A 20,446-nucleotide genomic window follows, 5' to 3' on the forward strand; every position below is an offset into this window, starting at 1 on the left:
TATCTCAGGACACTTTTCAAATGATGCATCCAGGATGGGGTATAAAGTATTTTTATACATGTAACCACACAACACAAAACACTACTATCCAGGGTTTTCCCTCTGGTATGTAAATGCTCAGGAGGAAAAGGGTGATGAATAAAACTGAGAAGTGGTAGTGAAGCTCTCGTTTTTGGATGAATGGGTTTTGTGTCTGAGCGTATGTGTGATTCTGTACATGTTATGTTATGTCCATTTGATAACTGCTGACCACTGAGCAGACTGGAGTTGTGAGCAGAACTTGGCTGTGTTCAGTGCGATCCAGGCTGCCACTTTCCGCTCCCATCCACAGCTGGATGCTGTCAGGCTGCTGTTTTCCTCTGTCACTACTGACTAGTGGGCTGCTTGGAGCTGTCAGCGCTAAACATAGACCAGAGCACCGTGGCAGTGTAAGGCTTCCCAACAGCAGTTTTACCGTATGATTATCTGTCTCCACTGACTCACATGACTGACTGACAATACCACACAAGTTACAGGAGCTCTGCCCTTAAAATGCAACTCAAAAGCCCATATTTTTTTGTATAGACAAATATAGCCAATATTATATATATATATAACAATAGACATATACATATATATGAGCTTAGCGCTATGAATACAAAAAATGGCTGAAGTAAAAATCATGGCAAAAATATGTGAATAAATTGGCATCTGACAACTTCAGTCTAAAAATATTCTAAACTATATTGCCTTAAAAAAATCCATAATAAACAAGCCACAGTCAAGTCTCTGAACAGCTTTCAGATTCAGTTTTTATTGCTGCATTTCATTTAGATAAAGGGCTTTGCAAGGCACCGTGCCAGGAGTCCTGCTTGCAATGTAGGTGGATTGTGTAATTGTGAAAAATGCATTATTTGTTTTGCTTTGGAATAAAATTCCTTAAAACATCAATCATAAGATGGTTAGTTGTCATCATATGTTAAGTGCAAGGCCTGAATAAATGATCAAGCCTCAAGCCCACACGCCTTGTGGTTAACTACAAAAAGAGTCTGGCGAGCTCATACTGAAAGCCTCGGAGGAGGTGGCTGCCTTCCAGTCAACACCCAGGGAACAAATGTTGTCTGCGCCCACAACAACCTGTTATATTTAAGTGAAAAACGCTCACAAGCATGTAAAAGAGAAAGGTAAAATTCTCCAACTTTCACGGGTGTTATGCACACGGGTGTCTGTAGAAGAGGAGAGGGAACATACTCTATCAGGTCCTCCAGGTGGTTGTAAATATCCTCATCTTCAACACTCTCCTCGGATGGAAAGGGCCTTGGAGGAGAAACAGAAAGCATTTTGTGTTAAAATCTCATCATTATATACCCTGCCATAGAATATGCATGGATTGGGTCATATAATGTGTACTGTGTACCAATGCTTACATTGTTTCATATCTATTAAAAAAATATTATATTTGTATGTATTGTGTCATTTCCCTTCAACTTACCTGATTCCAGTTTGTTGTGTGAGTGCTGTGTGGGAAAGTTTAGATAGTGTGTCCATAACCTGCAATGGAAATAAGGATGTGTTATTTTATCAATATTATTCACATTATAAAAGCGTATACTGATATGGGAACTTGTTGTTTGGGTCTTGGTGCTGCATTTCTACAAGGAGACACATGAGGGCAGCATTCTCAAACAGTCCAACCCTGCTATTGACACAACTGAGCTAATTCAGTCACACAAGCCAACTTATATTCTGAAATAATATTAGTGTTTTAACATCCTCCTGGAGCTGCATCTAAAATAACCCCATTCACATATATTTAGAAACCAAGAAGGAGGAACAAGAGAGGACTAAACAGAAAAAATGACTCACTGGACACAGTCATCATCAGTTAGTACAGTAGCAGCAGCAGAGCAGAGTCACATGAACTGATCACTAATTGATCGCGCTGTGAAGTTAACCGTGTGCTCTCATGGGCTGACATGATTCCTATTAGTATGACATGTAATTTCATGCTGCTGTGCTCAGTCCTGCCGGTGCCCTTGACCCTCTGTGTGTTTGTATGAGTGTGTGACCTGCTTGACTAATAATCACCAACAAACTCACCTGCTGAATGAACGATACAGCTTTTTTATCTGAGTCAACACTCGACAGAGAGCTCTGTCCATTCACGCTTTGCAACCTGGCAAATGGCCCACAAACCCCTTTTTGTGGGTCACCCGTCCACTGACATAACAGCGTACGTGCCGATGAAGACACGCCTGCACGCTCGCATTCACATTTGGCCTGGAGCATAAGCTTTCAAAGATCAATACTGATCATACAACTGGCCTTTCCCTCCCCCCACCAGTGAATCGAACAAACAGTGGCACACAAAGGACAGAGAGAGGCAGAAACATGTTTCTGCTGGCATCCTTTAAGCTATAAACTGTGCTACTGTGCACCACTGGAACTAATAATGTGACATGCGTGTCACTGATGCAAAATTAATGTTCCTCCACTGTAGGATGAAGCTGTTTTTAGGATTAGCATTCTGTAATTTAAGGATCTCTAATAGATAAGCAGACTTGTGTTGATCAGTTGCACAACAATCAATCAAACTGTATCACATCCATCAAACAGAAGGTGGATGACACTGACATTCTTTCATTAATCTGACTTTGACCAAGCTTCTTATCATCACAGAGACATCAGATGTATCAGAGGCAGCGGTGCATCAGTAACACCATGAAACAAAAATTCGAGCTGAGTTCATTAGTCGTACCTCTGATCAAAGGGAAATGTTAGTGGTGAGCAGCTGAGCGGTGGGAGGGTGCAGAGCTGTGTTTGTGACAGAGCTACAGTGGTTGATTACACATCATGAGAGGAGGTAGCAGAGGCGCACTACTGTTTCAGACCTGTATTTATATACATTTAAGTCAATCTAACAAATAATAAAATATGATTAAATCGGGTAATGTGCGTCCCATAATAATTCACTAAGCCTACTTTAAATCTTTTTTAGTTTTCTTGACAGGGTGGATCATTCTGGAAGATGTTTGACTAAAAACAGGAGTAGCCAATAATAATTTCAGCCCTTAGTAGTGTCTGAAGGTCTTCCTTTATGCCTTGACAACCTCCACCAACTAAGTACAGCAGTCTGTGTGTAGCCTGAGAGGCAAAACCCAGCAAAAAAAAAAAGGCTGCAGAGCACTCGCGGTGGCTCCTTAAAGAGGTACTCAACTGATTTTTACACATCAAAGTCTGTTTACACATCTTGGGGAGTACTACTGCATAGGTGAAAAGTTGTATATAGCCACTCAGTGTTAAGTTAAGTTAAAACTGTCCATTGCGCTGTCAATGTTAGAGCGCACTCACAGTAATAACCGAAGATAACGTCTCAGATGAGCAACAGATTTTATCCACTCATCTGTTTCATGGCAGCTGGACAGTTAGAGGACAGTGTTCAGAGAGATTGCATTTAGAAAATCAATCTGAAACAATAAAAGTGGAGCAACAAAAATAGGATTTTAACAAGTGAGGGGGACATGACCACGCCAACCCCACCCTTCTAATCGGCAGCAGAAATGATGCCCTTAAAGATCAGTGTGCTTGTCCAAAATATGCACAAACACACATTTTCTACATGTTACATTATTAAATTAGTATACAGTATACATTACAGAATTAGCACTGATAGAGCTTTACAGCTGTCAGACTATCAGCTAAACACAGATTAAAGTCAGCAGCCTGGAGATTAGAGGGTTTAGAGGGATGAGAAACACAAAAACTTTTATGGACTATTTTACAATTTGTGAATACCATCTCTTTGCATTACATCAACCCAGGGGTTAGACTTTACTAATCAACTCAACATACATACAGTATCTGCTCACAAACACGTTCCGTTAAAAAATTAAAATACATGTCGCCCTCAGTGTTGCAATGCAAACACATGAGATGCATGAGTGCACTCAGAATGACTCATTTCTGAGTGCATGCTCTACAACTCAAAGGGAATCTTCCTCCTTCCACTTATTAATCCTCACACAGTTATCAGACAGAGTCGATAGAGTTCTCGCTCCAATAATGAATGAAGGGCATGACATCCGGGGGCCATTTGGCAGGTACAACATGTCCAAATGCTGAAGATCCACTGCCTGCTGAACAGAGCTTTGGAGGCTTTCCAATTTTAGCTGGCAGACGATTTTCGGGGGCCGAGTTGTGTATAGTTGTGCTTTTCGGCTTCACTGAATACATGAGTCACACACATTCGCAACAAAACTGACCATCTGCACACAGCCAAGAAGAGCTTCCGAAGACTCACATTATATTACAACCATCAGCGGTCGTGCCACTAATAATAGCAATGTCAAGAAAATGTCCACAAAGGAAATGAGAGGTTTAAATTCCAAGAGGCAATATGCTTGATTTTAGCTAAAAAAAATATCATCAGTCAGCAAAGCAAAAATATAAATGATTACTACTGTTCTTAGAGCTGCATTTTGAAACATTTAAAAATACATCATGGTTCGTCTGTGACGGTATCTGTTCTTCAATGCTGCACTGAGCAACTAGTGTGAAACCGAAAAGCCGTGTTTCTAAGAATTTAAACTTAAATAGCTCAAAGGTCATGTGTTAGAAATGGTGTCCTGTGTGTGCACATAGAGCAGAGGTCACAGCAGCCATGTAGCAGGCGAGTGGGGATGCAGGGGGGTTTGATGGAGGTTATTAAACCTGTCCTGTGTGACCACGGCTGTACCCCTGGATCTAATGATTCACAGCACAGCAATTAAAGCGGGATGAGGGATGTGTCTGCCCAGATGAAAGGGAGATGAGGACATAGTGTGTGTGTGTGTGTGGGTGGGTGTGTGGGTAGATGTGTATCCTTGGATGTAGGTGCATGTCAGTAGCAATCTGTCTGCTTTCAGTGAATTTCATCCTCCCTGTATTTACGTCTACATAGACAGTGCACATTCTAGTCAAAATTTGCAGCTATTTTGTTTTACATCATCATTATTTCATACTTGTGGAAACTGCGTCGACACAGAAATCATACTATAAAACACTTTAAGTCTGAGACTAAATTCACAGATAATATACTGGACATAAACTGTTCATTCATACTTCTAATTTTGCAATCAATGTCCTCTGTATTCTTACACTGCAATGCCACAGATGGGATTTTAAATGGGGCTACATCAAATATAGACGACATGATTGCTGTTTCTCGCAGAAATATCAATATTGGCCCCATATATCAGTGTACATAGTGCACTTAGAAAAAAGTTATCATCAGGAAGCAAACAAAGACAGTCTCTAATATCTGCTATTGACATGCAAAGCCACTGATCACCTCCTCTTTATTTATTCTGAGACGCCCTTCACTGCCTTCTCCTGGTAGAGGGCACTTCAAGACAATGGACGATGCATTTTAGATGTATAACGTGCCAACAGCTTTATTGGTTTCTCACACAATCCAGCCTGCTGTCCCAGTTTTCTTCACTCCACCTTTACTCCTCTTTTCTGTGGCTCTTTTAATTTCTTTCCTTTTTTTCCTCTAAATTACTGATTACTGGCTAAAATTAGACACCAGTTAGGTAATCAACTGAAACACATACAGTTGGAAATAGATTTTTTTAATTTTATACTTCGCCTTCCAGACTAAGAAAAAACCCCACTTTATTCCTGTTTACAGTAATTGAGGCCACCCCACTTACAGATTCTGAAATCAGTACTGAAAATGATGCTTAACTGCAGCATTTCACAGGAGAACAAACTGAACCGCAATGTCAAAATGACGAAGACTCACTTTGATTGAATACCTTGTTAGTTTGGGCGTATTTTGTTCAAAGGAACACAACATTTTGATTGAAGCTGCAGCCAACAGTCACACTAAAAACTCTGCAGATCAATATTAAGTTACCTATGCTATTTTACTGATAATGCATGGTACTTTATTGTTATCTGAGTCAGCCCCAAAACATCTGATCACTGCATCCCTCTGCAACTCCCACGATTCACATGAAAGCAGCCCATGAGTATCTAACTGAGACTGACCAGGGTTCAGCTGTTTGCTTTAGGGTTTTCTCACCACCACAATACGATAAACCAGGACGGAAACACTCAGGGGGGCGATTCCACCACACCAAACAAGCAGGTGTGAAAGCACCTTCAGATAGTGTTACCATCATCTGCAGCCCTCACTGGCCGTTATTTCAGGGGATTTTCCCACCTGACTGCTTCAGAACAGTTGTTTCAGTGATTGCAGTACTTCTGTTTCGGAGCCTCCTCACTCTTAGCAAACTTTATGTAAAGCTGTTGATTTCAAGTCTGGAGAGTTTACTGCACAAATAACTTAGACTGTCTAAGAGGATCAGATTGAGGGTGTAAAATTCAAGGATGTTCCATTTTATTTAAAATGAAAGGAAGTCCTTGCTGCACCAGTAAAGGAACTGAATGCTCCAACTAGGTTTGAGCTAATATGCTGTAATTCTATAGTTTGAAAACACCTTTAAAAGACTGCAGAAAATCATAAAGGTGTTTTTATGGTTGAAAATCTCATTTGTAAATGTCTTTTTTTACATCAAAAAAGATTTTCTTCTTTTTGTTCATTAGCCTGTTAATGCCATGCTTTGATAAAACATTTATGAAAAGCATGAAAGCAAGAAACTAAAATTGTGTTTGTATTTCAGAGAGAAAACTAAACAGCTTTTCTCACACAGTTTTAATATCAAGCATTTTGCTGTTTGAACATTTTAGAAATAAAGGACATTTTTGAGTATCTAACAGCCTCCCCGCCCCCTCTGTTGTTGTTGTTGTTGTGCATAGTGACAAACAATGAATGTTAAATCCAGTCAGACATTAAAAACACATTTACATTTAAAAAAAAAACAATAGAGAGAGTAAACACATGCATGTCGGTGTACAATGTGTGTGGGTGACAGTGGGTCCTAATTGATTCAAGCTTGATTCCTGTGTCCTGTGTGTGTCTGTTGTTGCACGTGAGATTGATTATTGTTATTTGTGCATATATGCATACGTGGATGTGTGTCTAAGCTCGTGTGTATGAGAGCATGTCTGTTTGACAGATGCAGACAGTGCATAAAATTCAGTCCACACAAAAAGGAGCCAATAAAAGCCTGATTGGCTCGGTGAGAGAGACTAGCTAATGTTTGGCAATCAGTGCCATGGATCATTAACGTCCATAATACATAATTAGTGTGTTTGGATATAAAGACGTGTAGCTTATTGGAATGCGACACACGTTGGCCATTTCTCCTCTGTCTTCATTGCCTGCATCATTTAGTCCACCGCTCTGCTCATCAAACACTGCTTTACTTGCATTAATTCTACAGTCATGCATACTGTAAAGACAGCAGAGCTTTCCTAGTAAACAGTTTACCTCAAACCATGTCCACACTAAGCCAGCTGAATATTAAAATGCATCTTTTTCTCTGGGTTTTGGCCTTCTGTCCATAAACTTTCAAAAGAACACCCCAATGTAAAAACTATGTCAGTGTGGCTGATAAAGCAATACATATGCTGACATTCATCTGTATTTATGTATATATTTGTCTTATTGACATTGCGATCATAAAATAGTGATTTCATCGGCATATCAGCTCAGCAATTACTGGTTAAAAGTAGTTGTTGGTCAATAGAAAAGAGATATGTATGTGAATGTAAACAACCTTTAAAATAAGTCAACAGATCAACATCACCTAGATATTAGAGGCCTGCCTTTTAACTTCTGTGTGCATTCAAAGATCCGATGTTCCAAAAAGGTTGACAAATCTTAAATGTTAAATCCGCCATCATTATCTCTGTAAACTACATATGTGCAAGAATGGAAAGCTTGACAGCAACAGCAACTAAAGGGGGGGCGGGGCTCAGTACAGTTCAAATTTACTGGAGCAATAACAATAACCTGTGGTATTGACACACATCACATAGGCTGATTGGATGATTGCTGCTATAGAAGCACTAATTAATTTGACACCTTTCAGCTCGTGACCTCAGCTTCATTAAGCATTCAAATGAACCATTTTTATCTCAAGTCATTTTGTGATCATCACTGTTTATGGCTGGCTGCAGCTATGGGGGTTTGTTGTTTTTGGATGACATTGCATATCTATTAAACATGTGTGTCACCAACTACCTGCTCTGTGATAACTGGACCATGAGCAAGACTTTTTTCTGTCCCGCAGCACAAAATTACCACAATATACAACAAATGCAAGTTGTGAAAGAGCTGTTAATCTACGTTATACCAATGACTCAACCCTTGTGATGGTCAGTGTTCCAGCTGCTCAGGTTTCTAATAATCCAAAACACGTGTTCCAGCACAAATGTTGGAACCGAATCTGTCCCAGTAGGAGCTGAAGTCACTCCCAGTCGTCATCCATCTCTTGAACTCCACCTCAGTTCAATTATGTGTTCCACTGGAAGGAAAGTTAACAGCAGTACAAGCGTTATGATCCGCTGTCTCTCTCCCACCTAATAACTACATCTCAACACAGCGCAGGGTCAAAAGCAAGGGCATCATTGCTGTCCAGGTAAATCATGTCAACCTCCACAGACTGCACAGTGCCTCAGGACACACACACACACACACACAGTCACAGTCATACACATATTCATAGCTCCCCAGTAATCAAAGCAGAGTCTGGAAGTCCTTCACTTATGTTTTATGTTCACATTAATAAGGGAGGATATCACGTTATCAAGTGATCACAGTTTTTCACACAGAGACAAACACACAAACACTCCACAAGCATACTGATGTTCCCACGCAGCTCCAGGCCTTGATGCACACACACATCTGATCCGCCAAATCCTCACTTTGCTGACAGGTGAGGTAACTCCAGCTGAATTTCACACTGTCTGAATCAGCAGGCTGCTCCCAACTGACGACCAGTCATACTGTACCGACACACACGCAAATGCTGCTGCACAGAGAGGAAAATATATATAGTGAAGTAAGAATTAACCAGAGGGCTTTCTTTATTTCACTGGTACAAAAAAAATGCAATTCCAAAGAGTAACAATAATGCAATCATCCCTGCCAACCCAAAACTATGGTATAGATTCTATAAATGTTTATGTTTGTACATAAATACAGGTAATAAAAGCAAAGTAAAACCAAACTAATGAAGCTTTTTAAATGGATACTCCAGTAATTCTGCATTGCATTTTCAATAGTGGTTGCTATTGGACAAGTAAAGTAAAGCTGAAAGGATTGGTCAATTAACCAATTAGTAGACTGACACAAAAATGATAATTTGATTCATTCATTGAGTCATTTTCAAGCAAACATTCTTAACACTGCTTTGTTTCAGCTTCTCATTTGTTTGGATTTGTGTCTTTTCGATGTCTTATGTGAAGAAACTGTTGGTCCAAAAACAGGCCATTTGATGACATCACCTTGGGCTTTAGGGCTTTGTGATGGGCGTTTTTTAAAACTTTTTTTTCAGGACATTGTAGAACAATTGATAAATTATGAAAATATTAAGTAAATTGCAGCCCTGAAGCAGCAGAGGCAGAGACAGCCTTACTTTTAGTCCCTATTAGTGCAAAATAAACACTGTTCCTCTATGCAACACAACAGCCCTGCATTAGCCAATCCCTGCCTGGTAAATGCCTGAAGGTTAAATTTAAAGTCTCAATTATAAAGCTACTTTCACAAGTTAACTAGTACTCCTTGTGACAGTTAAACTGATCTCCATGTGTAGATAGCAAGACCAATTCATGATTACTTTCAACTACTTTTCATTTTCAAAAAGATTCATTCTTTTGTGCTGTTTACAGTAAACAGAATCCTCAGACTGCAAGGACAACTTACAATATGCTTGTAGACGAGTGGAATAGAAAGTGGGATAAAATGCAAAAGAGCCGCTGATTAGGCTACAGATCAATCTCTCCAAGTAAATAATATGAATGGTGAAATGCTGATTGTGCTGCAGATGGTACTTTGGGTAATTTTCATCTAGATTTTTTGATTATTAATTTTCTTCCTCAATGTTTTGTTCGCAGTGTATTGAACGATGTTGTTCACTCACTGAAATGCAGCTGTTTGCAACTTCAGAACACATCACCAGGCTGCATGTGGCCTGTATGAACCTCAGCATCGTATAAACCTCACAGACTGCGAATCTTTGCTTCTATTCAGCCTGCTGATAACTGAGGAGAATACTCCACTCAGAGATAGCATGAGGCAGCTCAGAGCTTCTCGCTATTGTGTTCACTGCTGTTATTACCATTGAATCCACTGTGGCAGCCGTGCTAAAGACATAACCTCATCTCCCCACCCACTCCCAAACCAATCTACAACACAATCTCCATTGTTTCATCACGTTGACATGACGATCTCATTCCCTCGCCGCTGAAACACTATCCTGCAGTTAACTGAGGATGAAATGAAGCAAACAGGGAAAAGTAGTCTCCCTGAGGGGTATTTCACTCGAAAATATAAACTCTGTTTTTAAGTGTCCTTCAAACAACCACTGAAGTGAAGTTATCAGGATTTCAGCTCCTTGTAGACTCATTTGGGGAGCCAAGACTTGAAAGACTCGCAACAACCGTAACCAAGTGTAAGAGCGAGTTTGAGTGGGTTGTCTGCGTTGTAAACGATGTCCTTAGGCGGTCAGTGAAAATCCATATGGACATTCCTCAGGATTTTTTTTTTTCTTCCCAGAGCCTTTGATCATACTGTGTCAGTCATGGCCCCCTACATTTCAGTTTTAGTGGGCCCTGCCTCACCCCTTGGGACCACAATTTCAGCATTTGGATAACCAAATGCTAAAATCAGTTAGGGGGATTTACTGCAGCATGGCATCACTGAGAGGAAATACAGAAGCTGTGACCAAATTCTGTGCTTAATAATTCTAGGAAGGCTTTGAGTTGTGTGTTCACACAGGACAAGTGATAAAACTTAATAGTATCCCCAAAGTTGTCAATATGCATAGTAAATCTGCTTGAGTGGAGGAGCTGCTCACAGCTGCAAGCATTTTTCTCAAACTGTGAGTGGTGGTGAGAGAGCTCCACAAAGAGCTAGAAAAACACAAAATAAGTCTTCCATTTTTGGAAAACTTTTCGATTTGCAGTGGCATTCCACGGTCACAGATTCATGTTTGCCAGAGTATGTATTGCAAGTATGTTGGGGTTTGTTGTTTCAATGAAGGTGAAGTGTGTAACATTTAGGAGAATCTATTGGCAGATATTAAATATATAATTTATAGGTTTAATTAGTGTAAAATCAATATGAATATAGGAATAGTTGTGTTTTCATTACCTAAGATAAGATAAGATAAGATTTATTGACCTCACACTGGGGGAATTTACCTGTCACAGCAGCTCCAAATGCAACATAGCAGATAGGAGAAAAAAAAAAATGAAATCCACATTAAATAACAAAATAACATACAAGAACAATACAAGATATCACGTAAAAAAATTAATTAGGGTTGTATATACACTATATACAGTATTTTTTATACAGATGTGATTTAAGAATGCCCCTTTATTTTAAAGGTCTACGGTCTGTGGAGGGCACCATCTTCAGTAGCCCAGAAAGGACAAACCAAACTGTGGGTGTGTGTTTTACTCAGCTGCAGCAGGGAGATATGTGGGGGGAAGGCTTGTGAGAGCAGTGCCAGGTGAGTTGAGTGTCTCAGCTGATCCTCGATGAGTAATCACTCTCTCTTTTTAAATGCAGTAGCTTTGTGGACCCCAGATGGCTGCTGCACACACGCCAAAGAGGAGTGCTGGATTTATTCTTTGTGGACTTTGGAGAAGAGCTAGAGAGGCCTTGCAAAGAACTGAGAAAGTAGTATTTATGTTGACTGTGTGTGCAGCTGAAAAAATAGCTTTTTGTCGGTGAACCGATCTGTTGTGCTTGGTTGTGTGCCGTCAAATCATGGCGCCAACGGTGTTCAGTTACTTGCAATTGGAAACTTCACCACTAGATGCCACTAAATCCTACACACACGCCAAGCCGACATCAGTGGGGTTTTCCAGCTGCTGTCATATGGAATATGGTTTGTTTTTTTTGGTCATTTTATTTTGCTAATTTAATGTCTGGCTGCAAGGAAAGAGCTGCTGCTCAGTGTCAAACTCTAGTATAGTATGGTACAGTACAGTCTAGATGGTAAATTCCCTGTTCCAGTCCTCAACAGTTGTATTTCTAATGCTACCCCTAACCCCACTAAATAACTTCGCTAATGCCTTCCTCTTTGGAAATACTAAGACTACTGTGGAAAGTGACGTTAGCTGGGGATGCTAATGTGAGAGCCGACAAATGCAGTTTTATTAATTTCTTACAAATTGGCTAAGCGGCTGACAATGTTTCAGCAGGATGAATCATGATGGACAATGTAACACAATTTTTTCATATTTTACACTTGCATTGAAATGTAAAATCTTTAAATTAGACTCAACAAAATCAAATATTTTATAAATTGGGGCTTTAACAGGCTGCATGATGACAGTGACACTATTTGTATTACTCTCACTAAATAAGGAATGATTATGCAGAGCCTTATCATACAGTTTGAAGGCAAATGTATGTAAATTTCAGTGAATACACCTCTAATTGGAATTTTGTATGAAGTTATATTATTTAAATATGAATATGTAAAGGAAGAAGAAGTTAATTATGTTTAATTGCTGGTTTTTACTGCAGCCATCTAATCAGGGAGTGATTTACACCTGGGACACCAGGTGAATGTAATTACTGCATTGAAAGAATAGAAAAGCCAGGAGGTCTGTGGTGCTTAACAGAGCCAAGACTGAGAAGCACTCAGTAGGGAAACTGCACCTAGATGAATAAAGAAACTCGGCTCTGCTTTTCACATAAAATGCATAAAGAAGAAAACAAGATAAAACCTGTACAGGTAGCAAAGTGCCTCACTATTTATGAGCTCCAGCAGCTCAAACATGGTTTTCTGGCCAACAGAAAACAAGGACGGTATCTTTAGCTTTGCTATACAGAGCCTACAACCAGTATGGTTGATTTACAACCTTACGTGCTGTAAGTAAACAAAGACTGAAACAGCGTTATCCATCTTCTTGCACCTCACGCCACAATTCATCATGGTAGTTTACATGTCAACCATTTTATTGCCTTCCTCTCAATGCTGGATTATAGTGTTGACCAGAGCCATAACAGGCAAATACTCAGTGAGACAGTACGATAAATTCAAATCTCCATGAAAAAAACATAAACATAATGACATCTGTGTTATTGGCTCAAGACACTAAAAGCCTGGAAAATAAATTAAGAATTCCCATATCCCAATCCTCTAAGTCCTGGCTGTCAGTCTAGTATGCTGTGTTATATGTCAGGTCAGCTAGTCATGTTTATTGCCGTTTATTGGTCGTCATTTTTATTATCTGTTCAGTGTATTAAAGATGCAAAAGACATGGTTAATATGCAGAAAGCTACTCATCTGATCACTAGATCGAAAAGTAGGGCTGCAACAGAGAAGAGCGTCCACTCACTGATGCTCATCACATTTGCCCGAATTAAATTCTGATGTAAGTTTGGGAAATCTTCTTGATGTACATAACATGACACATCAAAACCAAATGATGAAAACTCAACCCAGCTCCAAAACAGCAGCGAACAAGCACTCTACTCGGGGAAAAGCCAGACTAACCAAGTAACGCTTCAGTCCCGCTGTAATGCTACAGATGTGTTTCCCACTTCTGGATCTGTGCTGCTAAAGCTCTGGCCACAAATAGCCAGCTTGTCACATCTATATGGCATAAATGGGTTAGCATCGCATACCCCGAGGAGTTCCCATTATAATCATGAACAATTAAATATGCACGGTTTCAATCTTACTGTGCATATTCTGCACGTTAGTCATGTGGCTGTGTGCAATCTTGTTATGGTATTTCTCAGTGACTTCTCACCTGAATAATTTAATATCTCAGAGTAAAATGTGGCACTTTAGAAGAATTATGTATCCATTACAAAACCTTAGAGTAAAATGAGACAAAAACACGTAAAAGCTGTTGATTTGTTTCACCGACTGGGGAAAAATGCCCTGAGCGCTTAATTTAAAGGGGATTTTTTTGTTTTTTCTGAGCATCATCATGGAAAGTTACAAGAAAGGAAGCACTGATCTCAGTGTTTGATCCCAACACCTCCTCTCTATATTCTTTCTTGGGCATTGTGTCCATGCACACCTTGACGTAACTAATCATGCAGCCCATAATCCTTAGTAATCACATATTGGATCAATCTACACCTCACGATTCACATCAAAGGCCAATGTTCTTTGCCAATGCAGGAATGGAGTGTACCCTGTATGTAGTGAGGTGGAAAGTAAGGGTGAGGTTGGCTGTCATGCAGAGTTTGTGTTTGAATGATTTAATATGTCTATAAAATTTTGTTAATATCTCTATATTATATTTAATAAGAAATATCTTACTTTGTTATGAAGATAAATTCTGGAGCAAATCTTGATTTGATAGATATAGAAACCGTATACTAGCAAAGTAGGCTACTAAGCTAATTGTATTGCAAACTGAATTATGACTGTATCTGTTAAACTCTTAACACGTTTCGCTTTGAAGGATAGCGTGAACATGACATGGACATGAAAATACCTGTGCAACAGTGCAAAACTGCCAAATAAAGCTAATGTTCAGTATTACACTTCAGACCAGATGGAGAGATTAGTATTGATTTTAACACTTCCCTGTAGACGTGAGCTGTAATGGATAACACACATTATCTGCCATTAAAGACCGAATCTTAAGAAAGACATTAGGAGTCATTTCATAAGGCTCAGGACATCCTGTATCTGTTCATGAAACGAATTACAAACTGTCCATTCTGGTCTATTATCAATGCTTCACTATTGAAGTTGCTGTGTCCTTTATTAATCATATTCATTTATGTATAGTTGTTACTACAGGTTATACATTGTGCTTAATAAAAAATGGCTCATTCTAAGGTAGCAAAAACACAACAATTCTTTTCAGGTGATTATACACTGATGAAAAAATACCTGTGAATATTATACTCAGATCCTCCTAAATGTTACACACTGGACCTTTTAAAACAAGGAATGAGTTTGTGTCTGTTTTTGCTGTTAAAATTTAGCTTCTCACTATGCCTTCAATCCATGTCAACACTAGACTAGACTGATCTCATTTTAGCTTCTTCTCTTGTCAAAATATACAGAGACCGCGTGTGGATTATTTCTCATTAACTAAACTAGACACTGATAAATACTGCAGTGCTGTAATCCACGTCAATATGTTTCTCGTATTCGTCCAGAGAACTAGAAAGTAAACCACAGCCTCTCATGTAAGATGAACCCCAAGGCTTCCTCCACCATGTATTATTTCATCTACTGCATGAATTCAAACTTTTTCCCCCACTGATTTCCCATGTGATTTAATCAAAACTGCTTCTTTTTTGGTATTATATAACAGTTGGTATACTACTAGCACTATACTAGTGCGGAGAATGGAGATTAGCTTTTAAACACCCCCACTTTGAATGACAGCGCATCCACCCACTCCACCTCCACCTCTGGGAAGCAACACAGAGAAGAAAAGACCCCAACCCCCCTATAGTTGGAGCCTTAAGCATCTGGAAAAAGCATCGTTGACATACATACAATCCTCTGCATGGCTTCTGCAGGTTCTATATTACAGGAAAAACATCTCAGCGAGATCATAAGGACATAAACGTCCCTGTGAAATCCCATTCGTTGCTGTTAGCTCAGATGGAGAGATGACAGATGCTGCCTCCGGCATGAAAGATTCAGAGGAAGGTTTTTAATGACGTGTCAGAGACAGGGATTGCACTTGTTGAAAATAAAATCTCCCTCATCCCTCGTCTTTTAGATGAAGCCAGCAGATGCCCAGGGGTGACTTGCCTCTCAACAAGGAGATAGTGGACTGAAGAGAGGGAAATAAACATGCAGAATCTAAACATTACTCTATCTCAGGGCATGGTTGCCCATCTGGAAGAGAGTACTGACTGTGGGCCATTCATGTTCTGAATGTAAATGCACCTCGCACAGTCATCTGTGGGCAGGATCAAAGTTTTACAGCTCAGACCTGTTTGACTGAACTACATAGTGAGGGTTGTGTGATGGGGTTTTTGAAGTCCAACACTTTTAACACTAAGGCTGCCAATAACAATAATGCCATAAAAATATCTGACATAATATTGTCAGATTGTTTTAGATTGAATTAGTGACCCAGGACTGTATACTAAGTATCATGGCCCTGCATGGGCGTCTCTCAGACCTCAGAGACATTTCAGTCACAGATCTGCTTAGAAAATTTGCTACGGGAAGAATATTAAACTCGCCACATCATGGGAAATCTTAGTTACCTATAAGCTAGGAAGGCTCGGAAACTGCACGACTGTGAGGTAAAAATAAACATGATGTATTGGGGTAGAGAAGGGTCTCCTCTAAAAGGAATAGTTTGATATTTTGGTAAATGGGATGATTCGCTTGCTTTTAGAGATTTAGATTATAATACTACTTGATACCACTCTCGTCTGTATGCTACACATGTAGCTACAGCCTGCAGGTGGTTAGCTTAGCACAAAGTATGGAAACAGGGGGAAACTGTCTGTCTCTGTCCAAAGGTCACAAAATCTGCCTAGCAGCACCTTTAAAGCCTACTAACTAACATGCTCTATCTTATTTGTTTAATCCTTACAAAAACCATACTGTAGGGGGCTATTTCTTGGCCAGGCACAGTAATCTCTACAGGAAGTCCCTGCACCTAGCCAAGAAATAGTCACACATGTAATTTTTACAGTTTGACTTTCTATATTGGAATAAATCAAGTTTTTTTTTGTTGTTGTTGGTTTCCCACCATCCAATGAGTTAGTATGTTCAACATTCTACCTCTAATGAGTGTGGATCTGCAACTGTAATGTCTGAGGCCTGAGAGCTATCCACGCAGGAATGTGATACATATATGGTCCTGGATCAGGACTACAATTGAAGCTGCTGGAAACAAATATTTAGCTGATATTCTGAGCCGTTTTCAAGCCCCTGTGTTTTCTTCTTGTCAGGGTGGGAAAGCCTCCAAAATAATATTTAGACCACACAAGACAAAGTTCTGCACTAAAATCTAGTGCAGTACTAGTAAAAGTAACAGTGACAATAAAGCTAAACTATATTGATGTCTGTGGAATCCAATTTGTTCACATGTCCAGTTTTAGGCCATAGACAAATACTGTAAGTGATAAATGCTACATTATTTAATGATTATTGTGTTTTCTTTACAGTATATCAAACAGAATCATATCTGTCAAAACAGTTCAGTATCAGCCTTGGAAACAATACATCAGTCTAACCCTTTTCTGTATGATTTAGTCACAGTGAGATGTAGGTCTACAGTTCCAGGTAAAGCACTCAGTCTTGAAGATGGGGTTAGAAAAAAAGCTGCTGTCAGAAAGTAGGACAGCGAGGGAAGGAGGGTTGGTTTGTAGACCTGCACTTCAGTCTTTGTAGTCTTTGATCCTGACCACGGTGGCTTAGTTTCACATGCTCTCTGGCTGGCCCACACTCAGCAGTGGCCTATAAATACCTGGCATGTTTGCACGGCCAGGTAACCTCAATACCCAGCAACAACCTAAGATGCAAAGCCTTCACACTAAGGTGCCTGCAAGCAGAATTACTGTTACCAGTGAACAACTTGCCCAACATTAATAATTAATAACGCAGCAGGAAAACAGGGTTTGTATTGCATCTCAAATAATAGATATAAAAAAGGTTACACCAAGAAGAATTGCAATGGAACAAATACAACAAAAAACAAACCAAATTATGTATTTTTCTTATTTGCAGTTGAAAAGGCTTAAAAAATCCATTTAAGTCTTTAAACACTGTAGCACTACCTGAAGTGTTTATGTGTTACACACTCGATGGGAGGCTCCCTTTGAACTGGTATGGGGCAAGGATGTACAACACTCTCTCTCATACACACACACACACACACAGTCGACCAAAAAAGTGGCAAGCAAATAAATTCCTCCCATACAGTTTTCCAGTTGAAGCACACTTTTGCTTCTCTATCTCTATTTTCTCCGTGTCCCGTTCACACACACATTTCCACTTTTAGGGGCCAGGGCCCGGTCACAGGAAGAGTGGGTACTTGACTCCCTTTGACAGGACAACACAGAGATAGGCTCGGGAAATTAGGGGAAGTACAATTGTCTTGGTCACGCACACACACACACACACACACACATACACACATACACACATACACACACAAAATACAGGTCTTGACAGACTTGTTGGCCCCATGAGACCTTGGTGACAAATAAACTACACCAGGGGAGGTAGTTTTGATTTTGACAACATGAAGAGAAATGGAACACATCTGCCAGTGTGTGGTATACACACACACACACACTGATTACACTGGTGTTAACGCAGAATTACACCTGAAGCTACATTTGAATATATCCACACACTCATACACAAAGAAACAACTCCAGAGGGGCCTGTGGTGACCGTTTCCTCTTCCTGTTTCCTGCTGCTTACTGAGACTTGAGATGAGTCAGTCCTCGGGGGAGTCACTGCTAGCTCACACACACACACACACACACACATGCAAACAGGAGCACGTAGGCACTCACAGACACAATATACAAACATCGTATACCCTCATTCGCATTCAAAAGGTCCATGTGGCATTTTAAATGTCAGAGAATCCCTGTCAGAAGAATTGTTGTACCTTTTGCATGACTGCTGTAAACACATGGTGGAGATGACTGGTAGCCTCTGACTGACTTTTTTCCCTACAGAGTAGCAGAGCGTAGAATAGTGCTTGTTTTAACTTCACTGTGGTCCATACAGGTGGTCCAAACAGAAAGCTCGAAAAGACTGTTTTACAGCCACTTCTTTCACAATGTAACCTTATGGGAAAAAGTATTTTTGGTTTGCATCGCATGATGGACGCCACTATTTCAAATTGGCTTCAAAGCCTGCCACTCTTCCTGGGGGCTTGGTGTGAACACTGTCAACATCTCCAAGTTAAACTTTTAAGCTCACAATATCATCATTTTAAGCTCTTTATCTTTAAAGCTCTGAATAGAGACCGCAGGATTCAGGGCTGTGAAGCAGCTCATCCTGTCAGTCTGTGAAGCTAGCGTTAAGTGTCAAACAGGACGTGCCAGCATCATTGTCAGTGGATAGGTTATCAGTAAATAATACACACAGTTGAATTCCATGACTATGACCATGAATCTTTTGATAGTGTTAAGTAATACTAAGAATAACACAAATCTTAATAAATAATAGCTGAATTGGTCAATTTTACTCAAAATAAATTTTGGTGACTGGTAAAAAACTAAAAGAGAAAAAGAGGCCTCAACCTTTACATTAGTTTATCTGATTCTGTTCAGCAATGTACCACGGATCAGAACAGTAAACAAGCAGACCACTGCTCTGTTGTAATAAAGTTATTGTAGAATAGAGTGTAGGGGACTGTCAAAGCAACAAACTCCTCCAAAATAACATATTTTATCTGCATATGTCACTATATTGGAGAGGAATTAGCTGTTACATTCATAACCAAACCCACATGCTCCCTGTGACGAGCCTACTTTCTGCCTTTGTAGGAGTGTATTTATGTGTGCACACAGCACAGAAATACCTCAGGTTTCCACATGAGATATCCCTACAACTGTGGAAAGGTGGTGGTTGCCACATCCAGTGTGCTCACACAGGGATCAAACAAATGTCCACAATCATCAAAGACGTTTCCTCTCTCACACCCTGAAACAATCAAAGAGACAATCCATCTCTGCTGCTGGCAAGCAGGGAGGCACAGAGCACTCTGGCCGAGCAATCTTCAGTGTTCTTCTGTGTGTGTGTGTGTGTATGTTCGCACATGTATGCGTGCATTCACGCTCGAGGAAAGCCAGTTGATATGAAACGTGTGATTCCAGTGGAAGATGCTGTCATGCAGTCAGTCACTGGGAGTCCATGAATTATCCACAGCAGCTTTCAGCACAGCAGCTTTACAGCAGGTTCCATCAAATTGTTTTGGAGGAAATTCTAACTCCAAATCCATTGTAAGTGAAAGTAAGTGAAGCATGGAAGCTTTTGTCACACACAGCATGAACACTGGAACTCGAAGTAAAGGCACAGTGTGATTTTTACAGCAAACATTTCTACAGTAACACAATGGATGTTTCTCTACAGTAAGTTAAAGAATACTAAGCATACTAAGCATTTACTCCTTTTTACCTCATTTCAACCTCCCTTTCATCTCAGTCCAAAAACTGTGAGTCAGCGTGGATTACAGTCTCTTAGCCCTGCAAAATCTGAACTCTGCACATAAATACTGTGACTTCCTTGGTCAAGGTACATGTGACACCTCTCTGTAACAGAAACAATTACATCAGCTACCAGAAATAATCCAGACTGCTTACTGCACAGATTTTCCTCTGTGGCTGACAAGATGCAACTGATGATTAATGATGGCTCTGTTC

The 20,446-nt window shown here is 39.9% G+C and overlaps 1 protein-coding gene across 1 annotated transcript in view; it reads right to left on the reverse strand.

Moving 5' to 3' along the window:
- The window catches only part of LOC118321941 (guanine nucleotide exchange factor VAV3), a gene marked incomplete in the record, with an annotated part of 89,966 nt that overhangs the window by 49,187 nt on the left and 20,333 nt on the right, over nt 1-20,446 (reverse strand). The window contains 2 exon segments of the mRNA XM_035653517.1: nt 1,231-1,296; nt 1,472-1,530. Coding sequence (XP_035509410.1) covers nt 1,231-1,296; nt 1,472-1,530 — 125 coding nt within the window.

The sequence above is a fragment of the Morone saxatilis genome, unplaced genomic scaffold (genome assembly GCF_004916995.1).
Source record: "Morone saxatilis isolate NCDOM2014 unplaced genomic scaffold, NCSU_SB_2.0 Contig0, whole genome shotgun sequence".
NCBI lineage: Eukaryota > Metazoa > Chordata > Actinopteri > Moronidae > Morone > Morone saxatilis.